At 42.1% G+C, this 25,674-nt stretch overlaps 1 protein-coding gene across 1 annotated transcript; it reads right to left on the bottom strand.

Moving 5' to 3' along the window:
• Positions 1-1,641: 1,641 nt before the first annotated feature.
• On the bottom strand, positions 1,642-5,911 carry LOC140739564 (growth/differentiation factor 9-like). The gene is made up of 2 exons (XM_073067959.1): positions 5,552-5,911; positions 1,642-3,274 (listed from the first exon to the last, which is right to left on the bottom strand). Exons 1-2 carry the CDS (start codon positions 5,877-5,879, stop codon positions 2,364-2,366), a joined length of 1,239 nt encoding a protein of 412 aa, XP_072924060.1. The 5' UTR covers positions 5,880-5,911; the 3' UTR covers positions 1,642-2,363.
• Between the last annotated feature and the right edge of the window lie 19,763 nt (positions 5,912-25,674).

The raw sequence follows: 25,674 nt of genomic DNA, 5'->3' as shown, positions 1-25,674 counted from the left end.
ATAAATAAGTACTGAAAACAAGTCCAGTTCACTGTAAAGGTGAGTGATGTTATCCAGTGGTTCAAGAACCTGATGGTTGAAGGGTAGTAACAGTTCTTGAACCTGTTGGTATGACTCCCAAGGCTTCTGTACTTCCTTACCATGGCAACAGTGAGAAGAGCATGGCCTGTGTGGGGAGGATATGTTGCTGCTTTGTCAATGCTCTTCATAGATGTGGGGGAAGGCTTTTCCTGTGATGGACTAGGCTGTCTCCACCACTTTGTGGACTTCCTGGGCATTGGTGTCTCCATACCAAGCTGCAATACTCAGGATACTCTCCACTGAGTATCTAAAGTTTCACACAACATCCTAAATCTGTGCAAACCTCTGTGCTCCCAAGAGATCCTGATATAACACCAAGGAATTTGAAGTTACTGATCTACCTACCCTAATGAGGGATCACTCAGACCACCCCACATCCATTTCTATGTGTCATGCCTAGGAGGCTAGACTAAACAAAATTAACAGACAATACAATGAAAAGCAAAAGTGGCAAGTTTAGATATTAGGCAAGCTAGCCAAGATTGGAAAATTCACTACAAATTCCAGAAAATGCAACATGCCCAGAAAGAGGCACTGTCAGCTTGCTGGGAGCTCCCCCCCCCCCCACCCCCACCCCCACCCCACAGTGCATGCACCTGTAGTTTGTAGTCAGTAGGATGAAGTAGAGGCACCAAGCTTAGTTACTCTATGTAGGCACTCTGCAGTCACCCATACTGTATTTGCTTTTAGTGAAGGAGCACCTATATTACAAACACCAAATGCAGTATTGTCAACTGATAGCAAATTGCTGCTTCATTTGGTTCCCTGAATGGTGGGAGTTGAAAGGATGCTATTGGAAGAATGGTTGTGGGCACAGAAGAGAAGGAAACAATCTCTTGAAATGCTGAAAGCCAAAATGCATCTTTGGTGGGAGAAATTGCATTCAATGAATCAACATTGGCTGAGGCAGGCAAGTTGCTATGGTAGTGTAGCAGTTAGTGAGATGCTATTACTGCTCAGGGCAGTCTGGCATTCAGAGTTCAATTCTGGCACCATCTGTAGGGAGTTTGTCCACTCCGTGAACTATGTGGGTATCCTCCTGGTGCTCTGGTTTCCTCCCACAATCCATAGACACATTGGTTAGTAGGTTAACCAGTCATTGTAAATGGTCTTGATTAGGCTAGTGGTAAATAGGTGGGTGCAGCTTGTTGGGGCAGAAGGGCCCATTCCATACTGTATCTGTAAATACCATTCTCAATCTGCACGGAGATGGGCAAAGGAGGGCTGTAGTAGCAGCGTGGTGAGGGGGGGTCCCTCCATTTATGGTAGAGGAAAGAGGCTCTTCAAGATAACATTTTAGAGCAGGGTTTCCCCAACATTGGGTACACAGACCCCTTAGTCAGGCATAAAAAGGCTGTGAATCCTTGTTTCAGACTTACCTTGAGGAATGTCCAGAGATGGTGCAACAAGGCGGAGGAATAGGGAAATAAACGTGGTCCTTCCAGGATGTTGGGCGGAAGGACCAGGTATGCAACATTATGTTCATCTCATTTCCACCACCCTCTTCTCCCCCAGCCCCCACAGAAAATAACCCAAAGAAATAGTTTGTCATTGCTATTTATTTTCTTTGCCCTTCATCAGGATTTCTTTGTTCAAAATATTTCATGCACTAAAGCAACTTCATATACCACCAGCGTTCGTACCACATACCACAACCGTGCAAAAGCAACATTCATTCACTCAATGCATCTTTTAAAAAAAAAAATTAAAATTCTCTTGTAGCTATGTAAGAATTTTCCCACCAGTGGAGTAGTCTCCCAAATCATTTTACATTTTCAGGTGAATGGAATTACAACCCAATTGTGAACACTTTACTGCCGTCGATTGTGCGTAAATCCGTGCACGGTTACAGTCCGAGAATTTCATTTAGTTAGAACTTCAAATATTGACAGCCATCCAAATAAAATTTGCGCATGGTGCATTTTAAAATGTTAACCAATTTGGGAAGGGAGGGATCGTGGGTTTGGTATGCAAAACCTCGTGCTTGTACGGCCATGGAAAAACAGTCCTTTCGGCCACGTTGTCTCTGCTTTCGACACAGTTTAAACAAATGTAAACACTAAAATCAGTTTCATTACGTTTAGACAAAATCCAGGACACATTAGCAAAAATCCAAAATAAACGAAGTCATATCCACACTTAGTCGGAGGGAGTTGTACTCCACGACGTTCATTTCACTTAAATGTTCATTAAATTACAACTAAAAATACAAATTGCGATTTTCTTGGCTTCGCAAGCAGTGACAAATTTCAGATGCAGAGAAATGTCTAGTCTTTTACCCACTAGCGGCAAGTGCACACGGTAGCAATCATATCCTCGTACTCTTTGTACGCTATGGAGCCATCGCTCTCCAGCGTTAACACGCTCAGCGGATTATATCCGGAAGGAACGCAGGAGGGGCGAGGTACTGTCGAGTCCACTTTTTCGTAGAGAATGTTCTGGATCAAGGTGTGAACGGGGGATCCGTAGCGATGGCCGAGCGCCCGTGGGCAGCTGCCTTTGCAATAACGAGGATTGTAGTTATGGGGTGCTATAATCCAGCGGTCCCACCGGAGCTGGCTGAAAGACAGTCGGAAGTCGTGAAGTTGGCATTCTTGATCGGGGTACTGGAACTGGGGATAGCGGCGAGCCGTTCGCGGATGATACAGCCCTTCCCGGTCACTTCGGGGTCCTCTGCGGCGGCTGGAGCTCAAGCCCAAGCCCTGTACCTCGTTCCCAGTGGAAAGACTCTTCAGTTTGTGCACTTGGCTCATCCGGGATTGCTCGCCCATTTCCATCGGGAACCAGCTGTGGCGTGTCTGCACCCGGGTGTCGTTGAGAAACAGAAGCAAAGAGGGAGGCAGCAGGGCCAGTTCCGAAACTCCTGAGCTGTTGCCCGCTTTGGTGCACTTGTAACTGAAGACTACGTTAAGGTTGCCCCAGTGTGGCCTGACGAACGGCTGGAGGAAGGAGGCCAGGTCCACTTCAACCCACTTATGCCTGTTCCTGCGCCCGAACTGTACGTGGAAGCTGTGCGAACGAGGACTGTCGGAGCACATCTGGTCGGAATAGGGCTCGTGGACAGTGAGGTTGCAGGTGCACAGGACGGGAAAGTACGCCGATTTAGTGACCGAGTACAGGAGCACGGATCGGAGTAATCGTTCCCGAGAAGTGATGGGCGCCAGGCCATAGAGGACATCTTGTTTAAATACTTCTGAGGGGAAAAAAGTCACAAGTACAAGCCATTAAAATGATAAATACTGCAAAGTTACAAGTTTACATACGTAGGAAGCAAACGTTAAATGTACTTCACAGTTCAGGTCACGTTACTACTTTGTACTAAACATCGACCCCAGTAGCAACGGAAATGAAAGCGAGTCGATCCACTTGTCAGTCCGCACCCATCTACAGCTCATGATCTTTAACCTTAATACATGGCTGGAGTAAATGTCGACTGCTGACAGCACAGCGTCAAGATTGTAGCCACGGGGTGGGGAGGGGGGTGGAATCTGATATCCCCAATACAAGTTGTAGGAACTCAATAGGCCAGGCATCTTCCAAACAGTTGACGTTTCGGGCCGAAACCTTTCATCAGGACCTGGCTTGCTGAGTTCCTCCGGCGTTGTGTTGCTTTGGATTCCAGCATCTGCAGATTTTCAGGTTTCTAGTCAACAAGGGGTAGGAAATGCCGCCCCCCCCCCCCGGATTTACGGCGTCTATAGAGGTTCTATCCACACCCCTCAGCTCCAAAAAATCAAGCAGGCCATCCAGTCGACTCTCAACAAATAGTCCAAAACATTCTGGTTAATCTCTGTAATCCCACTTGTGCAATCAAGCTCTTCCTAAAACCTTGTGGCTAGAACCCTGCACAGCATTCCAACAGTGGTCTAGGTACTATTTGAGGTTTACCTGAACCTTCTTGCTCTTAAATACTATGCTTCATCATGCCAAGATGAATATGCTGCCATCTCCAGGAATTCTAGGTCCTCTGCTATCGGTCCTACTATTCATTAGTAGGAAATCCAATCGTATTATTTCAAGTATAAGCATCTCTCCTCCACTCACATGGGCTGGATGGATCCTGTGTTACAGGTTCTTGGCGATTCAGCACCATAACTGGCCCTTCACACTGGCCAATTAATCTACTAGGAAACCCGTGTGGTCACCCATATGCAAGCAAACTCCTTAGACAGCGGCAGAACCGAACCTGTTGCTGGCGCTGCAATAGTACTACACTAACAGCTACACCACCATGTCACACCAAATCGTCACAAGCTCATTTACAAAGGTAGGATTCCACTTGCCCGTCCTATTGCACAGCCAATTTGGGATCAAATTTGCCAACACGGCCTGGATTCTAATCTTTTAAGGACATCCATATTGTCCACACCATCAGCCCTGCCCTCCACAAGGTTTACAGGGAGGCGTTTCCTGCTTTGTATCACTGCGGGCCACACTCAGTACACTGAGAAAGAGCGAAATTGTTTAGACTGTACCTCCCTTAATCTCTACAGACTATTTTTAATTTACACTTGAAACTACATCAATGGTATCTTAGTTTTTTTTTAATAAAAAGCTTTCTATGGACATACTTGCCAACTTATATTTATCTGGATTGTTGTTTCTTCTGAAATAAAGAAATGTTTGGCACCTTTACGTTAGCTAGTAATTTGGCACCTCACCAAGAACAAGGATTTTAAAAACCAGAGTACTAGCAATCTCTTTGGCTTTCATTGAAGACTGGGATACATTAACAGAACGATTTATCCAATAAGCTTGCTAAAACACCCAATGCCTTTTAGGTGGCAATTTGTTTCAGCATCTCGCAATCATCTTACTGAAGACCGATTCAGTATCTTAGCTGCATCCTCTAGCTCCAGACACACATTGCCCCAGTGATCTCCGAAGGCCTTACTCCAATTTTGGTTAATTGAGGGCAAGTAACCAACAAACGCACTTGGTTATTTTTCTCTATTTTGTCTACTAGTACTTCAGTCTTTCTCCCAAAACCCGAGCCTTCCCATTTCATTCCTTTAAAATCCCTCGACATCCATCGTCCCTCCGACTTACCATCTTTATCGTATCATTAGAAGGCACTTGATTTCTAAATAACCAATTGATAAATGTAGACTTACATACGCCTAATGGCTCCCAGGTCATACAGCGTTCAGATTAGCCTCACTCCCACCTCCCCTCTACAACTAAATTCAAGATCTTAAATTTCCAAGCCATTCTTATCCATAGTTTCAAAAGCCTCATTAACGTCAATATGCAGTCATTTACATTACTGTTTACAGCCATTTCCCCCCCAAGTGATGTGTAGTTACTACACCTATCTGACTAATAATTACATAAGTGATCTATAAAGCCAGGTCTTAAAAGTACGCAAATAGCTTAATTTAAACAAAATGAAACACGAATTAAGAATTTAAGGAAAATCGCAGTCTTATAGATTTCTTTTGAAAACGTTGATATGCAAGTTCCGTCTCACCTTGTGTGGAACGGAACTGAACCCGTGGTGTCAGTAATCTCACAGTGTTGTAGAGATGACCCCCAAGTCGCCGAGGTGTTCCATCTTGGGTCGCGGCCACGGTGTAAAGTCTCTTCATATACTTCAAATGACTAACATCCGGTTTTGCAGGATCTCGGTAATCCCAACCATTCTTGTTGGTCAGAACGTTTAGTAGAGGCAGTAAAATATAATTCTCAGAATTCTGAGTTACTTCTTCGTCAGGAAAGCTGATCAGAGTAGCGAGAGGAATCGAATTCGTGAACAACACTAACCAAATATTATGACGGATCTGTGATAAAAGACACATTTTTTTAACTGCAGAAAACACCTCAATGCAATCCCAACTCACTAGTACTGATGTCAGGTAGCCCCTTGCCGCCTTTTAAACAGAATCTCGAACACGCAGGTGCAACGATCTCATCAAGACAATTAATAAAGATAATTTAATAAACGGCAAGAACTTGTAGGGCACGCAAGAATGCAGTGATCGCATTAGCAGTCAGAGGAAAAAAACCTTCTGACATGAAATTAATATAAGCTTGATGTTAGGAGTAGTGAGAATGACACAGACACTCTCCGCGTACCTTCCAGCCGTTACTCCACACTTACGTATGCATTTTGTGTTGAAGGCGCCCACTGCCACACTTACAACCAGAAATCTCTTTGACTCTAAACATATTATATTATAATTGCCAAGTTTATTTCAAAGAGGGTGGAGACAGGTGCTCTTACAGAATTTAAAAGAGAGCTGGAAGAACATTTAGGTTCTCTTTACTCTCACTTCGCAGCAAGGTCCATCAACCTGCTAATGACGGCATAACGTTCAACAAGTTTTGCTTATTGAAACGGGGCAAACATTGTGGTTTATGCATAAATAAATAAGTCAAAGTTTGTTGAACAATTCACAATTAGTATATAATTGCAAAGGTTTTATAATTAGTTGTTTGAGAAAATCCATGAACTCTAATTAGCCCCCATCATTGACGCTTTCCAGGGTTGGCTCCTCGCCTAGTGGTTAATAACTTGCCACGCCTATGCCACCTGTTCTATTGCAGATGCCTCTGGTGTCATCCATCACGGAATTGTGACTTTTTTGAACCCTTTTCGTATTCAGTGCTTCCACATCCACGTTGCGACAAGGTCTCCAGAAAATAAGAATTCATTCAAACAAACAACTGTTTCTTGTTTATGCGCGACATTCCAGACCGAGCAAATCTAAATTCCTGTTTATAATCGTTATTGGCCTCGAATAATAGTCTTCAGCTTGTGAAGCTATTGATTTAACCCGTGATCTACTGGAAGTTATTTGTAACAGTCTGGGAACAAGTGCAACGAAATAGTTACCGCTGGTAGTAGCATCCTGTTTAAAAGAATTCTTGGCAAAACAACAATGGATAAATTTATGGGGGATAGTGAATGGGTTTATAATACACTTAAGATGCATTCTGCAATTGTTCAAATTGCTTACGTGGGATTTAGTTTGTTACATTCCACTCCCATATGTTTTTAAATGCTCACACAAGGAGTATTTTCTACTTCCTTTACTGGCCCTGGCTGTATAAAACGAGTATTGTGTACAGATTTGCATATGCTATGGGGAAAGAGCTTTGGAAGTGGTTTATTAGGATGTTACCTCGATTGGAGTGTGCCGGCTGTTAAGTATAAAAAGTATAAACTTGGGAGGTCTTCTCTAGCGTCCAAGGTCAAAGAGTGACCTGACATGATATAAAATTATAGGCAGGATAGTTGCTCTTTCTCTCCAGAGATGTACATCAACTGTTAGAGAGTAGGTAGGTGTGTGGAACATGCTGCCAGGGGTTGTGATAGAGGCAGATACATTAGGGACATTTAAAATACTTAAATAGGCACAAGGATGATAGAAAAATGAAGAGCTAGAATAGGTTAAAAGGCTGCATAACATCATGAGCTAAAGGGCCTGTTCTGTGTTGTAATGCTCCCTATTCTACTAGAAGACAAGCTTTTGAATTGAGTGGGATGGAGAAATCAGTTATGATGGAATGGAGGAGCAGACTCGATGGGCTGAATGGCCAGATTCTGCTCCTATATCATATGGTCTAAGGTGAGAAGAGCACAGTTTCAAAATGTGATTTATGAGGCAAGTTATTTTTACACAAAGATTAGGAAGTGCCTGTTGTAAGCTGTTGTCAAGGATGTTGGGAGAAGCAGATATGAAGTCAATGTTTGAGGCATTTAGGCAAATGCGCGAACAACCAAGGAAAAGAGGGTATGGTCTGTGTGCAGGCAGATTGAACTAGTTTATGGATTGACATTGCGATCAGTCCAGATATGGTAAAAGGAAGGAGCTGTTCCTCTCTACAATATTAGGGAGGATTTCTTAATGGCCAACCATTTTAATTGCCCATTCCCATTCTGACATGTTGGTCTATGGCCTCTTCTATTGCCACAATAAGACCACTCACAGGTTGGAGGAGCAATACCTCCTATTCCGTTTGGGTAGCCTCCAACCTTATGGCATGAATATTGATTTCTCCAACTTCTAGTAATTTCTCTCTGTTTCCATTCCCCATTCTGGCTCCCCTCTTACCTCTTCTCCTCAGGTACCTATCACCACCATCTGGTGCCCCTCCTCCTTCCCTTCCTTCCATGGTCAACTCTCCTTAGCCCTTTATCTTTTCCACCTACCACCACCAAGCTTCTCTTTTATCCTTCCCTCCCCCACCCACTCACCTACCTTGGCATCATGTATCACCTTCCCTCCTGTACTCCTCCCCCACCCCCTGGCTTCTTCCCCCTTCCTTTCCAGTCTTGATGAAGGGTCTTGACACAAAGCATCAACTCTTTAATCCTCTACATAGATGCTGCCTGACCTGCTGAGTCCCTCTATTTTCTGTGTGTTACTCTGGATTTCCAGCATCTCATATTTATCTCAAACCCAGATCTCCTCATAGTTAAGAAAATGCTTCTGAAGTTAAATGAATGTTGATCCAGGTGAGGGGTTTGGGGTTAATGGGTAGGTGAGGGAAGGGGGAGAGTGGGAACGAACTGAGAGGATGATAGGTGGAAGCAAGAAAAGGTAGATGGAGGTGGAAGCCAACAGAAGAGGACAGCAGGATGTGGAATAAAGGGAAGGAGGTGAGGAGGGAGGAATATGTGGGCAACAGGAAGATCAAGAGAGAAGAGCACGGGGAAGAAGGAGTGATGGGGCCAGTAGGATAAGAGAAAACAGAGGAGTCATTACCGGAAATTGAAGAAAACAATAGTCATGCCTTCAAGCTGGAGATTAGCAAGGTGGAATGTGAGGTTCTATTTCTCTAATTTCCATGTGGCATCAATTTGGCAGTGGAGGAGACCAAGTACAGACACGTCAGTTACTAGTTATAAGTAGAATTAAAATGGCTGGCCACTAAGATTTTTTTTTAATAAGCATCTGACAGAACAGATGGAGAATTGGTTTAAGAACATTTCAGTAAGATGCATCCCTGTGATTGCAACATTCAATGATGGCAAGATTTTAGTTTGGAAGGCCTTACTATCTGTAAACCTTAAGCCTATTTGGACTGTTGGTGAGACAGTCTGAAAGATCAAGTGAGCAACAATAGCTCTAGTTCACAATGCAGTGTCAAATGTACAGGTATATGTTTCCTCTCAATTAGTTTGTACGTCACCGAATTAACTATTGGGGAAGAAAAAAAAGAGACGTCTATAAATTTCTGAACTTGAAATTGTTATTGTTCTTGCCATAGCTTTCCTTGCAGCATTTCATAATGTGTGTGTGTGTGTGTGTGTGTGTGTGTGTGTGTGTGTGTGTGTGTGTGTGTGTGTGTGTATTCTTTTTTGCCTGAGGAGACAACTTTTTGGCAAAGTTCCTTGCTGAATCGGCCGCAGACTCGCATGATTCCACAAACACGTACTTCTGCTTGAATGGTGTAGGGTGGGGGTGGAGGACATTGATACTATTCAGTATCTTTTAAAAGGTGGTAATTTAACAAGTACTAACAATGATAGAGATTCATTTACAGATTACATCTGAACCATTCCTTTGAGTTCTGAAATGATTAGCCTATGTGATCCTGTAAATATTCATTACAAAAGGATCTTGACAATCATGTTCATTGCATTTCTACATTGTATAAAAGCTTTGTTTTCATCTTGGCAAAAATGAATGAAATAAACAATCCAGAGGTAGTTCTGATTTCTGGGATTATTTTTAAACAGAATTTAAAATACCTTGTAAATCTATTGTGCTTCTTGACAAAATTGGTAACACATAGAAGTAAAATTACCCCATGCAGATGACTGCTATGAAAACTGAACCAGTAATGCCTGGAACTTTATTCATCTTTAGATAAAATAATACTGTTTTGAATAACTGAAATAATTTGAATAATTAAAATGGGAACAAAAGCTGTGCTTTTTAGGATTAAATCTGTTTTTATAAAAACAATTGTACTGTGTAAATGATTTAATCACCTGTTGGAAAAGTGGGGTGTGAAAATAAACCAGATATAATCCTTTACTAGCCTTTTGGTGCCATTTGTCTCCCTCTGGGATTCCTTTCCAAAGTTGCTCTATCTTTTAAACTTCCTGTAAACTTATCCCGTCAATCAAGATTCGTCCACTGCTCCTTAGCAATTTTTTTCCCTTAATAACTATTTCTTCATGTACTTTTCTAGAAAGCAAAGTAAAATAGTTGAAGTTAGCTGTCATCAGCTTGGATGTATCTGTAAGATGCTATTTGATTACAAACAGGAAATATTCTACCCATTTACTGATTCCCAACAAAGAGGGGGATTGGATGGATTATTCTCGTGTTGTCAGCTTGTGACCAGAGGATAACCACATGGATCTGTGCGTGGGACCCCAATTTTTCACAATCTATAACAACAATTTGGCTGAGGGGACTAAAGGTCTTATTTTCCAAGGCTGCTGTTGATGGGAAGTTAAATGGAATTATGGGTATGGGGGAGGATGTAACCAGGCTTCAAGAGAATATGAATAATCAGAGCCAGTGGATGAGAATACAACATAGGGAAAACAATCTGAAAAAAATACCCACTCTGGCTATAACAGAAATTCAGTGTCTGTGATATGATGAGAAATTGAGTCGTGTTGAATGCTCAAAGGGCTTGCACACGTCATATTCCCCTCACACAGGATCCTCATGGCAGGGCTAACCTAGTGTTTACTTGGCTTTCAACATCACTGATGTGGGGAGTCGATGAATGAGAGAAGCCTTGGGCAGCAAATCCATGAGCATTGATGGGCTTCAGGCAGCAGATCCTGATGCTATGCCTCTGGTGGTCTTGATGAAAGCTTTTTCCACAGTGCCCTAATGTTCTCAATGAAATACGATTAGACAAGTGAAATACATCTGAATAAAGAAAGAACAAAAAAACTTAAATGTACTCTAACACAAGGAAAACTGCAGATGCTGGAAATTCAAGCAACACACACAAAATGCTGGTGGAACGCAGCAGGCCAGGCAGCATCTATAGGGAGAAGTACAGTTGATGTTTCAGGCCGAGACCTTTCATCAGTCCTGATGAGGTTTTAGAAATATAGAATGATTAGCTAAGATCTGTTGGGAGCCAGTTGCCAAAGTGTAGAGTGTATTGGTACTACTGGCTCAGAATTAGTGCTATCTAGTCCAGTTTCTCTGGGAAACCAAAACTGGCATTCTGGTAAGCAAACATTGCATTTCCTTCTAGGCCAACACATCTTTAAGATGCGCCCAGAGTGATTCTCAGCTGAAAAAAGTATGGTCTGATCTGTTTTTTGTTATTTTAGTCAAATTCAAACTTAGCTATTGTGATGTGCACAAGTACAACGAAAAAACATTTGGAGTAGCATCACATGCACATATCATCATATAACCACCATAAGAAAAATATAAATTATACACAATTTTTACAAGAAAGCCAATTGGACCAAAGTCCATTTTGTATCAGTGGGCATGATGTTTGCTAAACTGTAGTGAGCAGGTTTGCCAGCTGGTTCAAGAACTAAGTAGTTGAATGGAAGTAGCTCTTGCAGAATCTTGTGGTGTGGGATTTCAGGCTTCTGTACCTCCTGCCTGATGGTAATTGCACAAAGTGGGCCAGATGGTGGGGATCAGTGCCTAGTGTCTATCTGAGAAATGTATAACATTAGAACTTTTAACTTTTACTACGCATAAAGGTCTGCACGACATTGATATTACTACTGTACCCAATAAAGTGGCCACTGAGTGTGTGTTTACAGTCTTCTGCTGCCGTGGTTCATCCACTTCAAGGTTCGATTGTTGTGCATTCAGAGATGCTCTTCTGCAAATCACTGTTGTTAAGTGTAGTTATTTGAGTTACTGCACCTTCATGTCAGCTTGAACCAGTCCGGCTATTCTCCTCTGACCTCTCTCATTAACCTCCGTCCTTCTCTAACTCCTATTAGACCCCTTCCCTCATTAAAGAAGCCACTCTCAAGCTTGGAGACACAAAAGGGATGGCAGATGCTAGAAATCTGGAGCAACACACAAAAAAATGCTTCCATTCTGATGTTTGGTCTGAATAACAACCGAGCCTCTTGGCCAGATCTGCGTGCTTTTATGCATTGACTTGCTGCCACATGATTGGCAGATTAGGTATTTGCATTACCAAACAGGTGTATCTAATAAAGTGGCCACTGAGTGTATATTTGTGATCTGTTTACACTGACTTCATGTTCTTTTTAACCCCATTGGTGGTTCTTTACCATTTGGCAAATACAGAGCAACACACTCAAAATGTTGGAGGAACTCAACAGATCAGGCAGGATATTTGGAGAGAAAAAAGCAGTCAGAGACCATTCATCAGGCCTGGAAAGGAAGAGGGAAGAAGCCAGAATAAAAAGGTGCGGGAGGTAAAGGACTACAAGCTGGCAGGTGATAAATAAAACCATTTGGGATGGAGGGGGGAATAAGAAGCTAAGAAGTTGTGGTTGGGGGTGTTGTGGACAGTGTGGAGGGCTGTCAGAGGTTACAGTGAGACATCGATAGGATGCAAAACTGGGCTGAGAAGTGGCAGATGGAGTTCAACCCAGATAAATGTGAAGTGGTTCATTTTGGTAGGTCAAATATAATGGCAGAATATGGTATTAATGGTAAGACTCTTGGGAGTGTGGAGGATCAGAGGGATCTTGGGGTCTGAGTCCATAGGACGCTCAAAGCAGCTGTGCAGGTTGACTCTGTTGTTAAGAAGGCATACAGGGTATTGGCGTTCATCAATCGTGGGATTGAGTTTAGGAGCCGAGAGGTAATGTTGCAGCTATATAGGACCCTGGTCAGACCCCACTTGGAGTACTGTGCTCAGTTCTGGTCGCCTCACTACAGGAAGGATGTGGAAGCCATAGAAAGGGTGCAGAGGAGATTTACAAGGATGTTGCCTGGATTGGGGAGCATGCCTTATGAGAATAGGTTGAGTGAACTCGGCCTTTTCTCCTTGGAGTGACGAAGGATGAGGTGACCTGATAGAGGTGTATAAGATGATGGGAGGCATTGATCGTGTGGATAGTCAGAGGCTTTTTCCCAGGGCTGAAATGGTTGCCACAAGAGGACACAGGTTTAAGGTACAGAGGAGATGTCAGGGGTTAGTTTTTTACACAGAGAGTGGTGAGTGCGTGGAATGGGCTGCCAGCAACGGTGGTGGAGGCGGATATGGTAGGTTCTTTTAAGAGACTTTTGGATAGGTACATGGAGCTTAGAAAAATAGAGGGCTATAGGCAAGCCTAGTAATTTCTAAGGTAGGGACATGTTCAGCACAGCTTTGTGGGCTGAAGGGCCTGTGTTGTGATGTAAATTTTCTATGTTTTCTAAGTGATAGGTGGAAGAGGTAAGGGGCTGAAGAAAGAGGAATCTGATAGGAAAGGAGAGTGGGCCATGGAAGAAAGGGAAAGAGGAAATACAGCAGGGGAAAGTGATGGGTAGGTGAGGAGAAAAGGAGGAGTGCGAAGGGAACCAGAATAGGGAATGGAAAAAGAGAGGGGGGCAGGGAGAAATTACTGGAAGTTAGAGAAATCAATGTTCATGCCATTGGGATGGAGACTACTCAGGTGGAACATGCAGCTTATGATGTCAGGTATTCCTCAGCAAAATTAGATTTATATCTGAAGTGGATAATGCCATTTGTATATGTTGAAATGCATTTACCACTGATTGCCCTACTTGTTGAATCTATTATTATCACTTTAAAAGGCAATGCTTCCATGCATAGTTTGTAATGTTGCTTATCTTGATGCGAACAGCAAACTTGACCTAGGTAATTGGACAGAGAATAATATTGCCTAGTACCAATCTTTACAGTCATGAGAAGTTGGTCAATTTTTTCCCTGCTTTAAGAACATCTGTAAACATTGGGTGTTCCTTTCTTAATGTGCTTTCTTGCTGAAAGAGTGATGGAGAAGTGGTGGGATGAGTTGGTGGTGGTCGTAGGTGGAAGGAAAAGGCCTGTTGGAATCCTGCATTGTTGGTCTGTGCTCTTTATTAGAAACCCGGAGTTTTATGGAGGATTGTTTACAACTGATGCATTGGCTTCTGGTGGTTTCCCGTTTCCTTCCTTCCTTCACTTTGAGTGATGAAATTGGGGCTTTTTTTCATTGCTAGGTTTTTCTGTCATTCAGATAGTTTTCTAACTGTTTTGAAGTGTTTTTTTCTGTGTCATGCTCTCAAAATAATGGATCTGCTATTCAGGACTGAGATAAGAAGAACTTAACGTGAAGGTGTTGAACCTTCTGGAATTTTCAAATGATAATGGATCTGGAGGGCTGGCAGCTGAGTCAAAATTGATCAAGAGATTTCTTTTTAATATTAAGAGAATCAAGGGGTTTGGAATCAAGGGAAAGTGCTGCTACAGAAAAGGTCAGCACTTTTCTTATTGACTAGCAGAACAGGTGCAGGGGTGAAATAAGCTATTTCTCATGCTCTTGGGTGTTATCTCAACACTATTCAGAGTCCCAAACAGTCCTTTCAGGTGAGACAACACTTCACCTGTAAATCTGCTGGGGTTGCCTGTTGTGTCCAGTGCTCCCAATGTGGCCTCCTCTACGTTGCAGAGACCTGTCATAAATTGGTGACCCCTTTGTCGAGCACCTCCGCTCTATCCACCAAAAGCGTAACTTTCCTGTGGCCAAACGTTCTGATTCTCATTCCCATTCCCATTCTGACATGTCGGTCCATGGCCTCGTACTGGGACATGGTGAGTCCACCCTCAGAATGGAGGAGTAACACTGTATATTCCATCAGGGTAGCCTCCAACCTGATGGCATGAACATCAATATCTCCTTCTGGGAAAAACAATTCTCTTGCTCCCCACCCTTCTATTCCCCATTCTGGCCCTTTACCTCTTATCAACAGTCTATTATACCCCACCCCAGGTGCCCCTCCTCCTTCCCTTTTCCCTACGGTCCACTCTTCTCTCCTATCAGATTCCTTCCTTGCCAGCCCTTTACCTTTCCTATCCACTTGACTTCACCTATCACCCTCCAGCTATCCTTCTTCCCATCCCCTCCCCCCCACCTTTTTATTCTGTTGTCTTTCCCCTTCTTTTTCAGTGCCAAAGAAAGGTCTCGGCCCAAAATGTCGATTGTTTATTCATTTCCGTAGATGCTGCCTGACCTGCACTTTGTCTAGTGTTACCTGTGAGCTACTGCTGTTTTGGTTTAATTGACAAAGAGTCACTTGGGTTTCATGTGCTCCTGGAGTGAAATACTCGACATAATCTTGTCTGAACCATTTAAGTGATGAAGATCACAATACATGTAGTAGGCAATAAAACAGTGACATCCTTAAAATATTATATTCAAGTCCACATGCTTTTGTATGGCAGGAGACATATGTTAGTGCAAATGAACAGGAGAAGTATACAAAACTGGCTTCATTGTTGTAATTGTTGGTTTAAAAATATGCCGAGTCCTTGTAATTTTTCCAAGTAGAGCCTTAATGTTTAGTACGTTGAATATTTCATTGCATTATAAAAGCCACAGTGGGGCCTTTGGTTGTGTCTGTGAATACTGAGGTGACAGCAGTGTGGTGCTTGAAAAGAGTCAGTAGAGCTGATCAGAATTCAAGCTGGTGCAGGTGTCTCATTAAATTGAAAGGATACCGGGTTCCATCAACACGGCCGCTTGTAAAGGACTGTAGTGGGTAATGGACACCTGCTGCTATTCAAGTGTAATTCAGTATGGAGCGATTTTGATTATCCTTGAAGAACTTAATCATCTTTCACCATAATTTAAAAATCAAAGACTGACAAAGGGAAAGAAAACGATCTGGTAAAGTACCTACTTTGAGATCTGATATAATTTGTTACTTAACTGTTAACTAGGAATGATTACCAAAGTAGCTTAAAAAATGAAGGCCTGCATTTGAATTTTTCTAGTAACTACATCTCCTGATTCAAAACTTGTTCTTCTCTCTCTGGTAAGTTAAGGGGTTATTAGATCTAACTGGTGCTTCTGACCCATCAGTAATCCTGCTTGAATGTTCTGCTTGAGTTTGTTCCTCAAGAATAAAATCTGAAATATTATAACAAATCATGAAGAAAGCTTTTGCCAAAAATATTCCTATCCCATTTCAAAAGTGATTAGAATCAATTTTAATATCACTGACATCTTTCATGAAATTTGTTGTTTTGTGGCAACAGTACAGTGCAATACATAAAATAAAACTATAAATTACAATAAGAAATATACAGTGGATCCCAGTTAATTGGGACACATCAGGACCAGTACATTTTGGCCCAATTAAGTGGCTGCCCCAATTAGCTGAAGTTTCTTGGAAATAATTTTAAAAAAAACAAACTACCATTTAACAGAGTAACAAATTATGTATTTAAAAGAAATACAGAACAGATTGGAACATTACAAATATTACTACAGTATAATTGGAATCCTCTGCCACAAGAAACAGTTGAGGCCAGTCCATTGGCTATGTTTAAGAGGAAGTTAGATATGGCCCTTGTGGCTAAAGGGATCAGGGGGTATGGAGAGAAAGCAGGTACAGGGGTTTGAGTTGGATGATCAGCCATGATCATACTGAATGGTGGTGCAGGCTCGAAGGGCCGAATGGCCTACTCCTGCACCTATTTTCTATGTTTCTATGAAACTCTGCATTAGTTTATAATAGTCATCGATGGAAGAATTTATCCAGAGTACACTGCCATGTTCTTTTGATTGACTGTAAATAAACAAAATCAGCACAGACACCTAGCGCAGATAGTGGACTGCCTTCATTGTCTTCCTACATGAACTAGTGTCAAATATCACTGCTTTTTGATTTGGCTTCGGTCAGGCCAAATGAATAACATATCGCAAGCATACACAAATGACATATTAAAATCTGTTCACTCTAAGCAAGGTGTAGTGTCTAATGGTCACGTAAGTGCACGTGACTGACAATAGTTAGAAACTGTTGCATCCTCCAAATCATCTTTTTCATTGTAACATTCATGATGATTGTTGATGCCTTCAAATTCTTTGTAGTACCTAACTTGCTGAAGAACTGAAATTGTTTCATTTTCACTCTCAGCTGTTCATGGCATCTCCAAAGTTGAATGCTTGAATCCACAGTGAGTGAAACAGTTTTCAATTATCTTGCACCTTATTTCTTGTCAACTATCAGTGACAAAAATCACTGTTTCTTGAATGCAAACACACACTATTTAAAGATGGTGTAATGCTTAATGGCTACACAAGTGTACACAACTGACACTAGTGAGAAAATCTTTGGCACCAGTCTCCTGACCCAAATAAATGAAGGGAATCCTGACTATTTTCTTGATTAGTCTTTATTCTTTAAGAGTTAGCCCAAATATGGGGCTGCCCTGATTAATCAATAGCCCAATTAACCGGAGTCCACTGTGTATAAAAAAAATTAAATTAAATACACAGTGTGAAAACAATGAGGTAGTTCAAATAATGGGTTTGTTCAAATCATGCCTTCATCATTGTAGGATCTCAACACAGAGCGAGCATCGAGTGGAGCAACACGCACAGACTGTAGGAGAGGCAGTATCTATGATCTTTTATTAGGACTGAGACATTGGCCCAAAGTATTGACTGTTATAGATACTGCCTGACCTGTTGAGTTCCTCTAGCATTGTATGTGTTGCTCCAGATTCCCAGCATCTGCATTCTATCTTGTGTTTCCAAGCCTGGGGATGACTTCCTTAAATGGGAGATGGGGTATAAAAGAGGTGGGGAGGACAGAGGTTATCATCTGCTTCAAGACAGGAAAACCACGCCACTATCCAATGTCTCTAGTCTGTATCCATATATTGACATCTTTAATATCTAACCCCCACTACCCCTGCATTAGTGCACCCAAAGTCAGGAAGTCACAGGTTTGTAAGTTTCGGCCCCAATCTGCATCATTTCATTTCTTGATCTGTCAAGGACTTTTAAAAAAAGTCTGAGCCCACTCTCAGATGATCCTTCTGGAGATTGGCATTCTGGGATAGCAGGGAGCTGGGTTATAGAGGTGGAGGAAGGACCAGGAGGTCATCAGACATCAATGCAACATCACCCTAAGTTACCAGGATGTACACTTCCATCTGTTAACCTGTGTATTCTAAAAGATAAAACCAGTCTTTATTACCTATAGCAGTAATACTACAATACTTTCAATTAGGGGAAACATCAAACCTATCAACATACGGAACCAAAGACAGAAAAGGGCTTTTCAACATAAGACTGGTGTTGTTCCAAAGGCAAATCATTGTGTGAATCTGACAGACACAAGAGTAATAATCATATTTCTCTGGTCCCACTGTAAAGTGAAAAGATTACAAGAAATCCCTTTGCAGTAGTTAGTCATTCCAATCTGTAGTTTGATTGAGACAGTAGAGACTGCAGACACTGGAACCTGGAGCAGTTTGATAGGTCCAATGACTAACTGCCAAATTAATTTTAACTTTCTTCTAGCTTGGAGCTTCCTGCATTTAGTTCTTTGATTCTAGTTAACTTCCCCCATCACTCTTTTAAAACATTTCATTTGATTCAAATTAATAAGTAAGGAATTGTAATTTCACCTCTTGAAATATTTACAGAGAAAGATGCCCCTTAATATTTCCAGATAATACTGTCTTTTGCATTGGTAGTGTGAAATGACCTAGTACAGTGTAGAACTTTTTCCACTATACTGTATTAGAAATAGCCTCATCGGAAAGTAGACATCTTTATAAATAGGTGCTCTATTTTGTAGTTTTGTACTGCTTATCCCAAGTAGTGATTTTTGTAGCTGTTAAAATGGTTATTGTGACATATCTAGTGCGGTAGTGTAGTGGGTAGTGCTTGTCAATCTCACTTTCAGCTTCCACTGCTGGCTAGTAGTCTTGCGAAAAGGAGAGCTGATTGTGTAAGTCTATCCCTGCCAGTACATAGCCCCTCCAACGGCAAGCTTTATGTAGTGCAACACATGGAAACGGAACTCCTTTCGGACTCGGGCTGAACTACTGAGGAGGGGGAAGAGGCCTGGCCACTGCACACGTAGCATGCAGGCCCACCGGTGTGTGGACACGCTCTGGTGCCCCACTGCCTTGTGGGCAGCCTCAGGAGATACGAAAGCTATGGGAATAAATCCGGACAGCAAACCAGAGTAGAGCTCCTAAGGTGGCTGGATGTCATCCAAGGATGTTCCAGTAGGTCCTGCAGCCAAGCTGATGCCAAATGTATTGCTTCATAGTCTTTCCTTTGGACTACACTAGTGAAGCTGAGAGGAAGATCTTGAATACAGGGCATTTTGGGATCTCCATACCTTCACCCAGGCTTGTGACGATCATCTTGCTTGGTCCTTCAAGACAGGCAGATGCTAAACAAAATCAAAAACAAACAGTTGGAGCAACTTTGTGGGCCAAAACAGAATCTGGGCAGCCTAATCTTGGAGTGACGGAGGATGAGAGGTGACCTGATAGAGGTGTATGAGATGATGAGAGGCATTGATCGTGTGGATAGTCAGAAGCTTTTTCCCAGGGCTGAAATGGTTGCCACAAGAGGACACAGGTTTAAGGTGCTGGGGAGTAGGCACAGAGGAGATGTCAAGGGTACGTTTTTTACTCAGAGAGTGGTGAGTGCGTGGAATGGGCTGCCGGCAATGGTGATGGAGGCGGATGCGATAGGGTCTTTTCAGAGACTTTTGGATAGGTACATGGAGTTTAGAAAAATAGAGGGCTATAGGTAAGCCTAGTAATTTCTAAGGTAGGGACATGTTCGGCACAACTTTGTGGGCTGAAGGGCCTGTATTGTGCTATAGGTTTTCTATGTGTCTATGTAAAAAAGATTTTGAAATCTCCCTTTGCCTACATTTGACCTGTTGAGTTCTTCCAGTTGTTTGTTTTTTATGTTGTTTTGGATCCCATCATCTGCCATCTCCAATGTTTCCATTTATTGGATTGCATTCATTTTAGTTCAAAATGGTTTGAACTTTTCAATAAATAATTAAAATGATTACTTCATGAGATTTAGTAAGATGTTATAAGAACATTACCAGCTGTCAACCATAAAATTCCATTTGTTTCTTATTTTACCAATGTTGAGAAGATGGAAGGGACAAAAAATCTTCACCTTCATGTTATACAAGGTGATCCAAAGTGAGTGAAGAAGCAGAGAAACTGCAAAGAAAGGGATTGGGTGACAAATGGTCTCACATGGGTGAATGGTTAAATTGGCATGAAATTCTAGAGCAGGATGGCAAACGTAGGTCATGCGTGCCTAAGATGGCACACACAAAAATTTTGTTGGCACGTGTCATGCAGTGCTGACCCTCAATTCTTTAAATCCCACCCATAATAAAAAGATCCATAATGATTATCTTTATTGTCAAATGAACAGGTGAATGATCATTTACAATCCAAGAGCAGCAAGATGTTTTCATGGGAAACATTTTATGCTGGCTTGGCGCCAGCTAGGTGTTTGCAAAAACACATGATGACAAGTTAATCTTTTTAAAATAGTTACCATGGCGACTGATGGTGCACAAAGTATGATTGGTAAAGAGGCAGATTTTGTTAATCTGGTGCAAAGTATGTCGGACATCCACCGATAGGCTTTCATTTTATAGTCCATGAGGAGGCTTTGTGTGTAAAAGCTGGCCTTAAGAAACATGAAGAAGTGATAAAAATTGTTATCAAGGTAACTAATTTATTTCTAGGTGTGCTTTGAAAAAAACACTTCCAGAATTTTCTGAGCAAGATGAATTCAGTGTACGCAGGACTACTTATGTACTTACGTTGTCATTGGCTTAATAGAGGTTGTGTCCTTTCAAAGGTTTGTTGAGCGCATGGATAAAATTCATTTTGTTTTCTTGTCAATAATTATATGTGGATTTGTAGTTTGATGTTTTTTGCAGATTTCTCCTCACATTTAAATTACTTGAGCATCAAATTACAGATATCTGGAAAATCAATTGATGTTATGCTTGATAATATAAAAGCCTTTGGAATCAAACTGGAAGTATTTAAAGTTGATGCTGCAAATGACACTTCTAACTATTTCCCAAAACCAAAAAGACAGACGACAGATATCAAGTTTCTGAAAAGAAAAACATTCTGAGCTTCCAATGCAATTTTTGATCACCATTGGTTCACTTTTCTTTAAGATTCACTAAGTTCAGGTCATTTGAAGAAACTGCGAAATTCATAAAATTTACAGACAGCATAACATTAGATAAATTGAATTGGGAAGTGTGTTGTGCAGGGATTGACAACCTGGGGTCCATGGACCCCTCAGTTAACGATAAGGCTGATTGGCATAAAAATTGTTGGGAGCCCCTGTTTTATTGGATTCATTTGGATCATTTTGGAATGCAATTGATTGAGTTACACAGCAGCTCAGTTTGGAGGCAAACATTTGTTGACTGAAGAGCTGAACTAGAAAATATTGAAAGAGATTGGTTAGTGACTGGATCAAAGCAGTCACTATAAGGTTCTGAAACTCGGTAATACCATTCCTGAAACTTTAAACACTGAAAAATGTTGCAATGGCAATTCACGTGAGTCATTGTTTTCAGTGACGAACTTGTCAAGTGTAATTTTAGGAGTCATCATCATTATGTGCTGTGTCATATGACACAGGCGATCATGGTCAAGGGTCATGATTGTTCTAGGCATATTTTTCTACGTAAGTGCTCTACCATTGCCTTCTTCTGGAAAGTGTCTTTACAAAACAGGCGATTCCAGCCTTTATCCATACTCTTCAGAGATTGTCTGACTGGCATCAATAGTCATATAACTAGGACTTGTGATATACACCAGCCACTCATACAACCATCCACCACCTGCTCCCATGGCTTCATGTGAACCTGGTCCCGGGGGAGGGGGGAGGCGGAGGGCTAAGCAGCTGCTACATCTTGCCTAGGGTGACCTGCAGGCTGGCGGAGGGAAGGAGATCTTTACACCTCCTCAGGTGGAGGCGTACCTCCACCTTGCCATCCAAATTTGAGGAGCAGACTTATTGATGAAGCTACTGCTGTGCGCATAGTTCTCAGAACAACCAAATACGAACCAGATATAAAATATTTGCCATCATTACTACAGCAACAGAAGTCCCACCAAGAGTAATGTGTATCTGTTTTCCTTTCAATGATCTCTTATGAACATTTTGCTACAACAAGTGTATGGGACATTGGAAAAAAGTTGAATTTCCCCATGGGGATGAATAAAGTATCTATCTATCTATCTATCTATCTATCTATCAAAGCGTATAATTTCACATTCACCATTCTTATGTTATATATGAGGTACAATAACAATACTATTTACAGTAAAATGAAATTATTTTTCAATTGTCTTTTTAAAAGAATAATAATTTGAACAGCTTTTCTAAAATGCTTAATTTATTTCAGAGAATCACACACATATCTATTTCAGTCCGTTTCTGTTACACTGTTATTAACAGGAAAAACAATGAATACGCCTAAGGACCGGGACTCATCCTTTTTCCTTAAAGAAAATCCATATTGTTGTTACTAATTCATTAATCAATTATAAACTCTGCTCAAATTTACCATGGCACGCGATGTTTTTTTTATGGTCAATTTTGACACACCCTCTCAAAAAGGTTGGACAGCCTTGCTGTACCTGAAGCTGCTTCCCTCGCTGGAGGTACAGGGGCCGTTCGCGGGCGGTCGAGATGGAGGAGAAATTGTTGTTTGCACAGCGTGCGGCTGCCCACTTTTGAATGCAGGGCTTATTCAGTTCAGGGCTGAATCAAAAGTTAGTTGAACACTAAGGAAGTCGAGGCTTGGAGCGGGGACGGGATGGGAAATTAGAGTCGGCATACAGCCGAGCAAATCTTCCTGGTTCTTGCAAAAAGTGCCAGTTTAATCCGAGATTGCTCGAAATTATTTGATGCAGAATTTTCTGAAGATATTTCATTGTTTTATAACCTCCATAAAGAGAAGACAGACAGGCGTCAAGAAAGACTTATCAAGTTACCTTTGCACTGGACACCTGTAATGGTATTGAGACGACTCCAGCGCGGAGCTGAACACGCATGATGTGAAGACGCGGTCCTTTCCCTAGAAGGTAATTTTCATTTAGGTGCAAGGATGGGTCCAAGTGAATTCTGAATACCTTCAACAGGTATCGCCGATGTTAAAGATCTTATTATCCAACCTGGTGAATCATTAACCGGACACTCTGTTGAACGATGCTCGGTTTCTTCCGCTTTCATTGTCGAATAGACTTCTCTTTTCGCGCGGACCTTCCCGACAAGCTGGTATATGTGAGTAAAGCAAACATCTCGTTAAAAGATATGGCAGCTTTATATCTCTTGGCTTGTTCTCTTTGTCCGGTGGTCCGGTTTCCTGGCTTCAGTGTACTGAATTGCGGCTGAATTTTCCGCAGAGGAATGCGGAATAAACTTTGGTTTTCTGCTTGTTCTGTACTCGACATATCTTAAGCCCGAGTAGAAGGAGCCGTGAGTCGGCAGTAAGTGGCTTACTGTGTGAACCTGTGTGGTTCCCTGGCCGTGGCGATGTTGTTTACCAGCTCTAGTACACGGAGTGTTGCTACCTGTGGGGGAAGAACCGCAGGTTGCTGGAAAAGCTCAGCAGGTGGATTGAGAAAGTGAGATAACTTTCCAGAGAACTGATCTGGGCATTCTCAGTATTTCCTCGCCTCCTCAGATCTAGCTTGGCACGTAATGTATTTTGTTGCAAGAGTTATTTGGGTAAAGGGACGGGTTTTGTGTTTAAGATCACATGCAATACCGATGATTTTGGTTGCTTGCTTTTCACTGGTCTCACGAACATTGAAGCAAGTTTGTGAATCTTAGTTGTTGGAAACCTATGTACAGTAACATTGAAATGCCTAGACAGAGTGGACACGGAGAGTCTGTTTGCAATAGCGGGTGAGTCGCGGAACACAAGAAATAGCCGCAGAAGGAAGGACGTCCCTTCAGAACTGAGATGAGGAGGAATTTCTTTAGCTTTGGGTGGTGACTCTGTGGGATACATTGCCACCGACGGCCTGGTCTGTGGGAGAATTTAAAGCGGATGTTGATAGGTTCTTGATTAGTCAGGGCGTCAAAGGTCACGGGGAGAAGGCGGGAGAAATTAAGGTTGTTTAATGTCATTTCCAGTACAAAAGTGTAAAGGAGAACAAAATAGTTGTTACTGTGGATCCGATGCAGCACAAAAAACAATTAAAATGAAGAACACAATAAATATACAGAAGGTACATTGCATGTCCACAAATAGGCGTGACGCGCAGGAGCGTCTGTGCAAAAGGTGGCTCTGACAGGAAATTAAGTAGTGGTGGTTGGGGGTGTGGAGGGGTGGGTCAGTGGCTGGAAGTGTTGATCAGCCTGACTGCTCTGGGAAAGTAACTGTTTGAGTCTGTGGTCCTGGTGTGGATGCTGCTCGCCTCCTCCCTAATGGGAGTGGGTCAAACAGTCCGGGGGGGGGGGGGGGGGGGTGATCCTTTATGATGTTACTGGTCCTTTTCCAGCCCTTTCTGTATATATGTCCCTGATGGTGGGTTGGCAGGTAGGCTGGTGCTGGTGATATGTTGGGTGGTTTTGACTACCCATTGTGGAGCCTTCCTGTCCGTTGCAGTGCAGTTTCCACAGCACAGAGTGAGGTTGAGAGTGAAAATAAATCAGCCGTGGTCAAATGGCAGAGAACTCGCAATGGGCCCAATGGCATCATTCCGCCCCCATGTCCTCTGGTCTTATGCTTGCCTAGTATAGGGAAAGCGCCTTTAGTCTCTTGGAACGTTGTTTGACTCCCTGGATTTTATCCCTGTCTAAATGTGGGAAATGCTGCAGTCACCATGTGCACAGCAAGCTCCCATAAGAAGCAAATGACTTGAACATGGCAACGCTCTGCTACACCTTTGAAGCCAACTTAGGGTTTTATGACTACCTGAGAGGAAAGTGTAAATGTGGCCAGTTGATCCCACATAAAACTTAGTACTTTGTACTGTGTGGCAAGAAGAGGATCGTTTAATTAGACCATGATTTGATCAGTATCTTAACTCAGGTCACCACGAGGTATAAAATCTTGCCTAATTTAAAAATGATCAGCCAAGCCTTTCTATAACTTCTAGGTAGAAGGCTGCAGATCTGCACTGCATTGTGCGCAGAGGTATCTACTGACATCACAGTAAGCAGAAATTCTGCAAGCTAAGCAGGTCTTCAATATGAAACGTCAGCTCTGTTTCTCTTCACACAGATACGGCCTGACTCTTTGAATATTTCCAGCATTTTCTAGTTTAGTTTTTCAGCATCTGGGGTTTTCTTGGTTTTATTTTACCCTCCTCGTCAGAGGGAATTACTTCTCATTTCAATCATCTTAAAAGATTCATTAGGCCATGCCTTAATCTCTTGTATTCAAGGGAATATAAATCCAGTCTTTGTAACCCGGTCTTATTATTTAACCCTTTCGGCCCTGCTATCATCCTGAGTCAATACTGCACCTGCTCAAAACCCCATATGCTGGGATGTGACCAAGGTTTTAAAATAAAAATAACTGCTATCCATTTATATTTCAATGTTGTTGATAAAATCTGTCCTTATCATGTTTTAAGTTGATCATTTGTATCTTTTTCTCCAACCGTTTTGTGCTTGGATCTTTAACTTGCTCAGTTCCTTCACAGTTCCTAGCTTCCTTCCTTTCG

This window comes from Hemitrygon akajei, chromosome 15, assembly GCF_048418815.1.
Source record: "Hemitrygon akajei chromosome 15, sHemAka1.3, whole genome shotgun sequence".
Classification (NCBI taxonomy): domain Eukaryota; kingdom Metazoa; phylum Chordata; class Chondrichthyes; order Myliobatiformes; family Dasyatidae; genus Hemitrygon; species Hemitrygon akajei.
The sequence above is the reverse complement of the archived record's forward strand: the minus strand, read 5'-3'. Positions and strand labels throughout refer to the sequence as shown.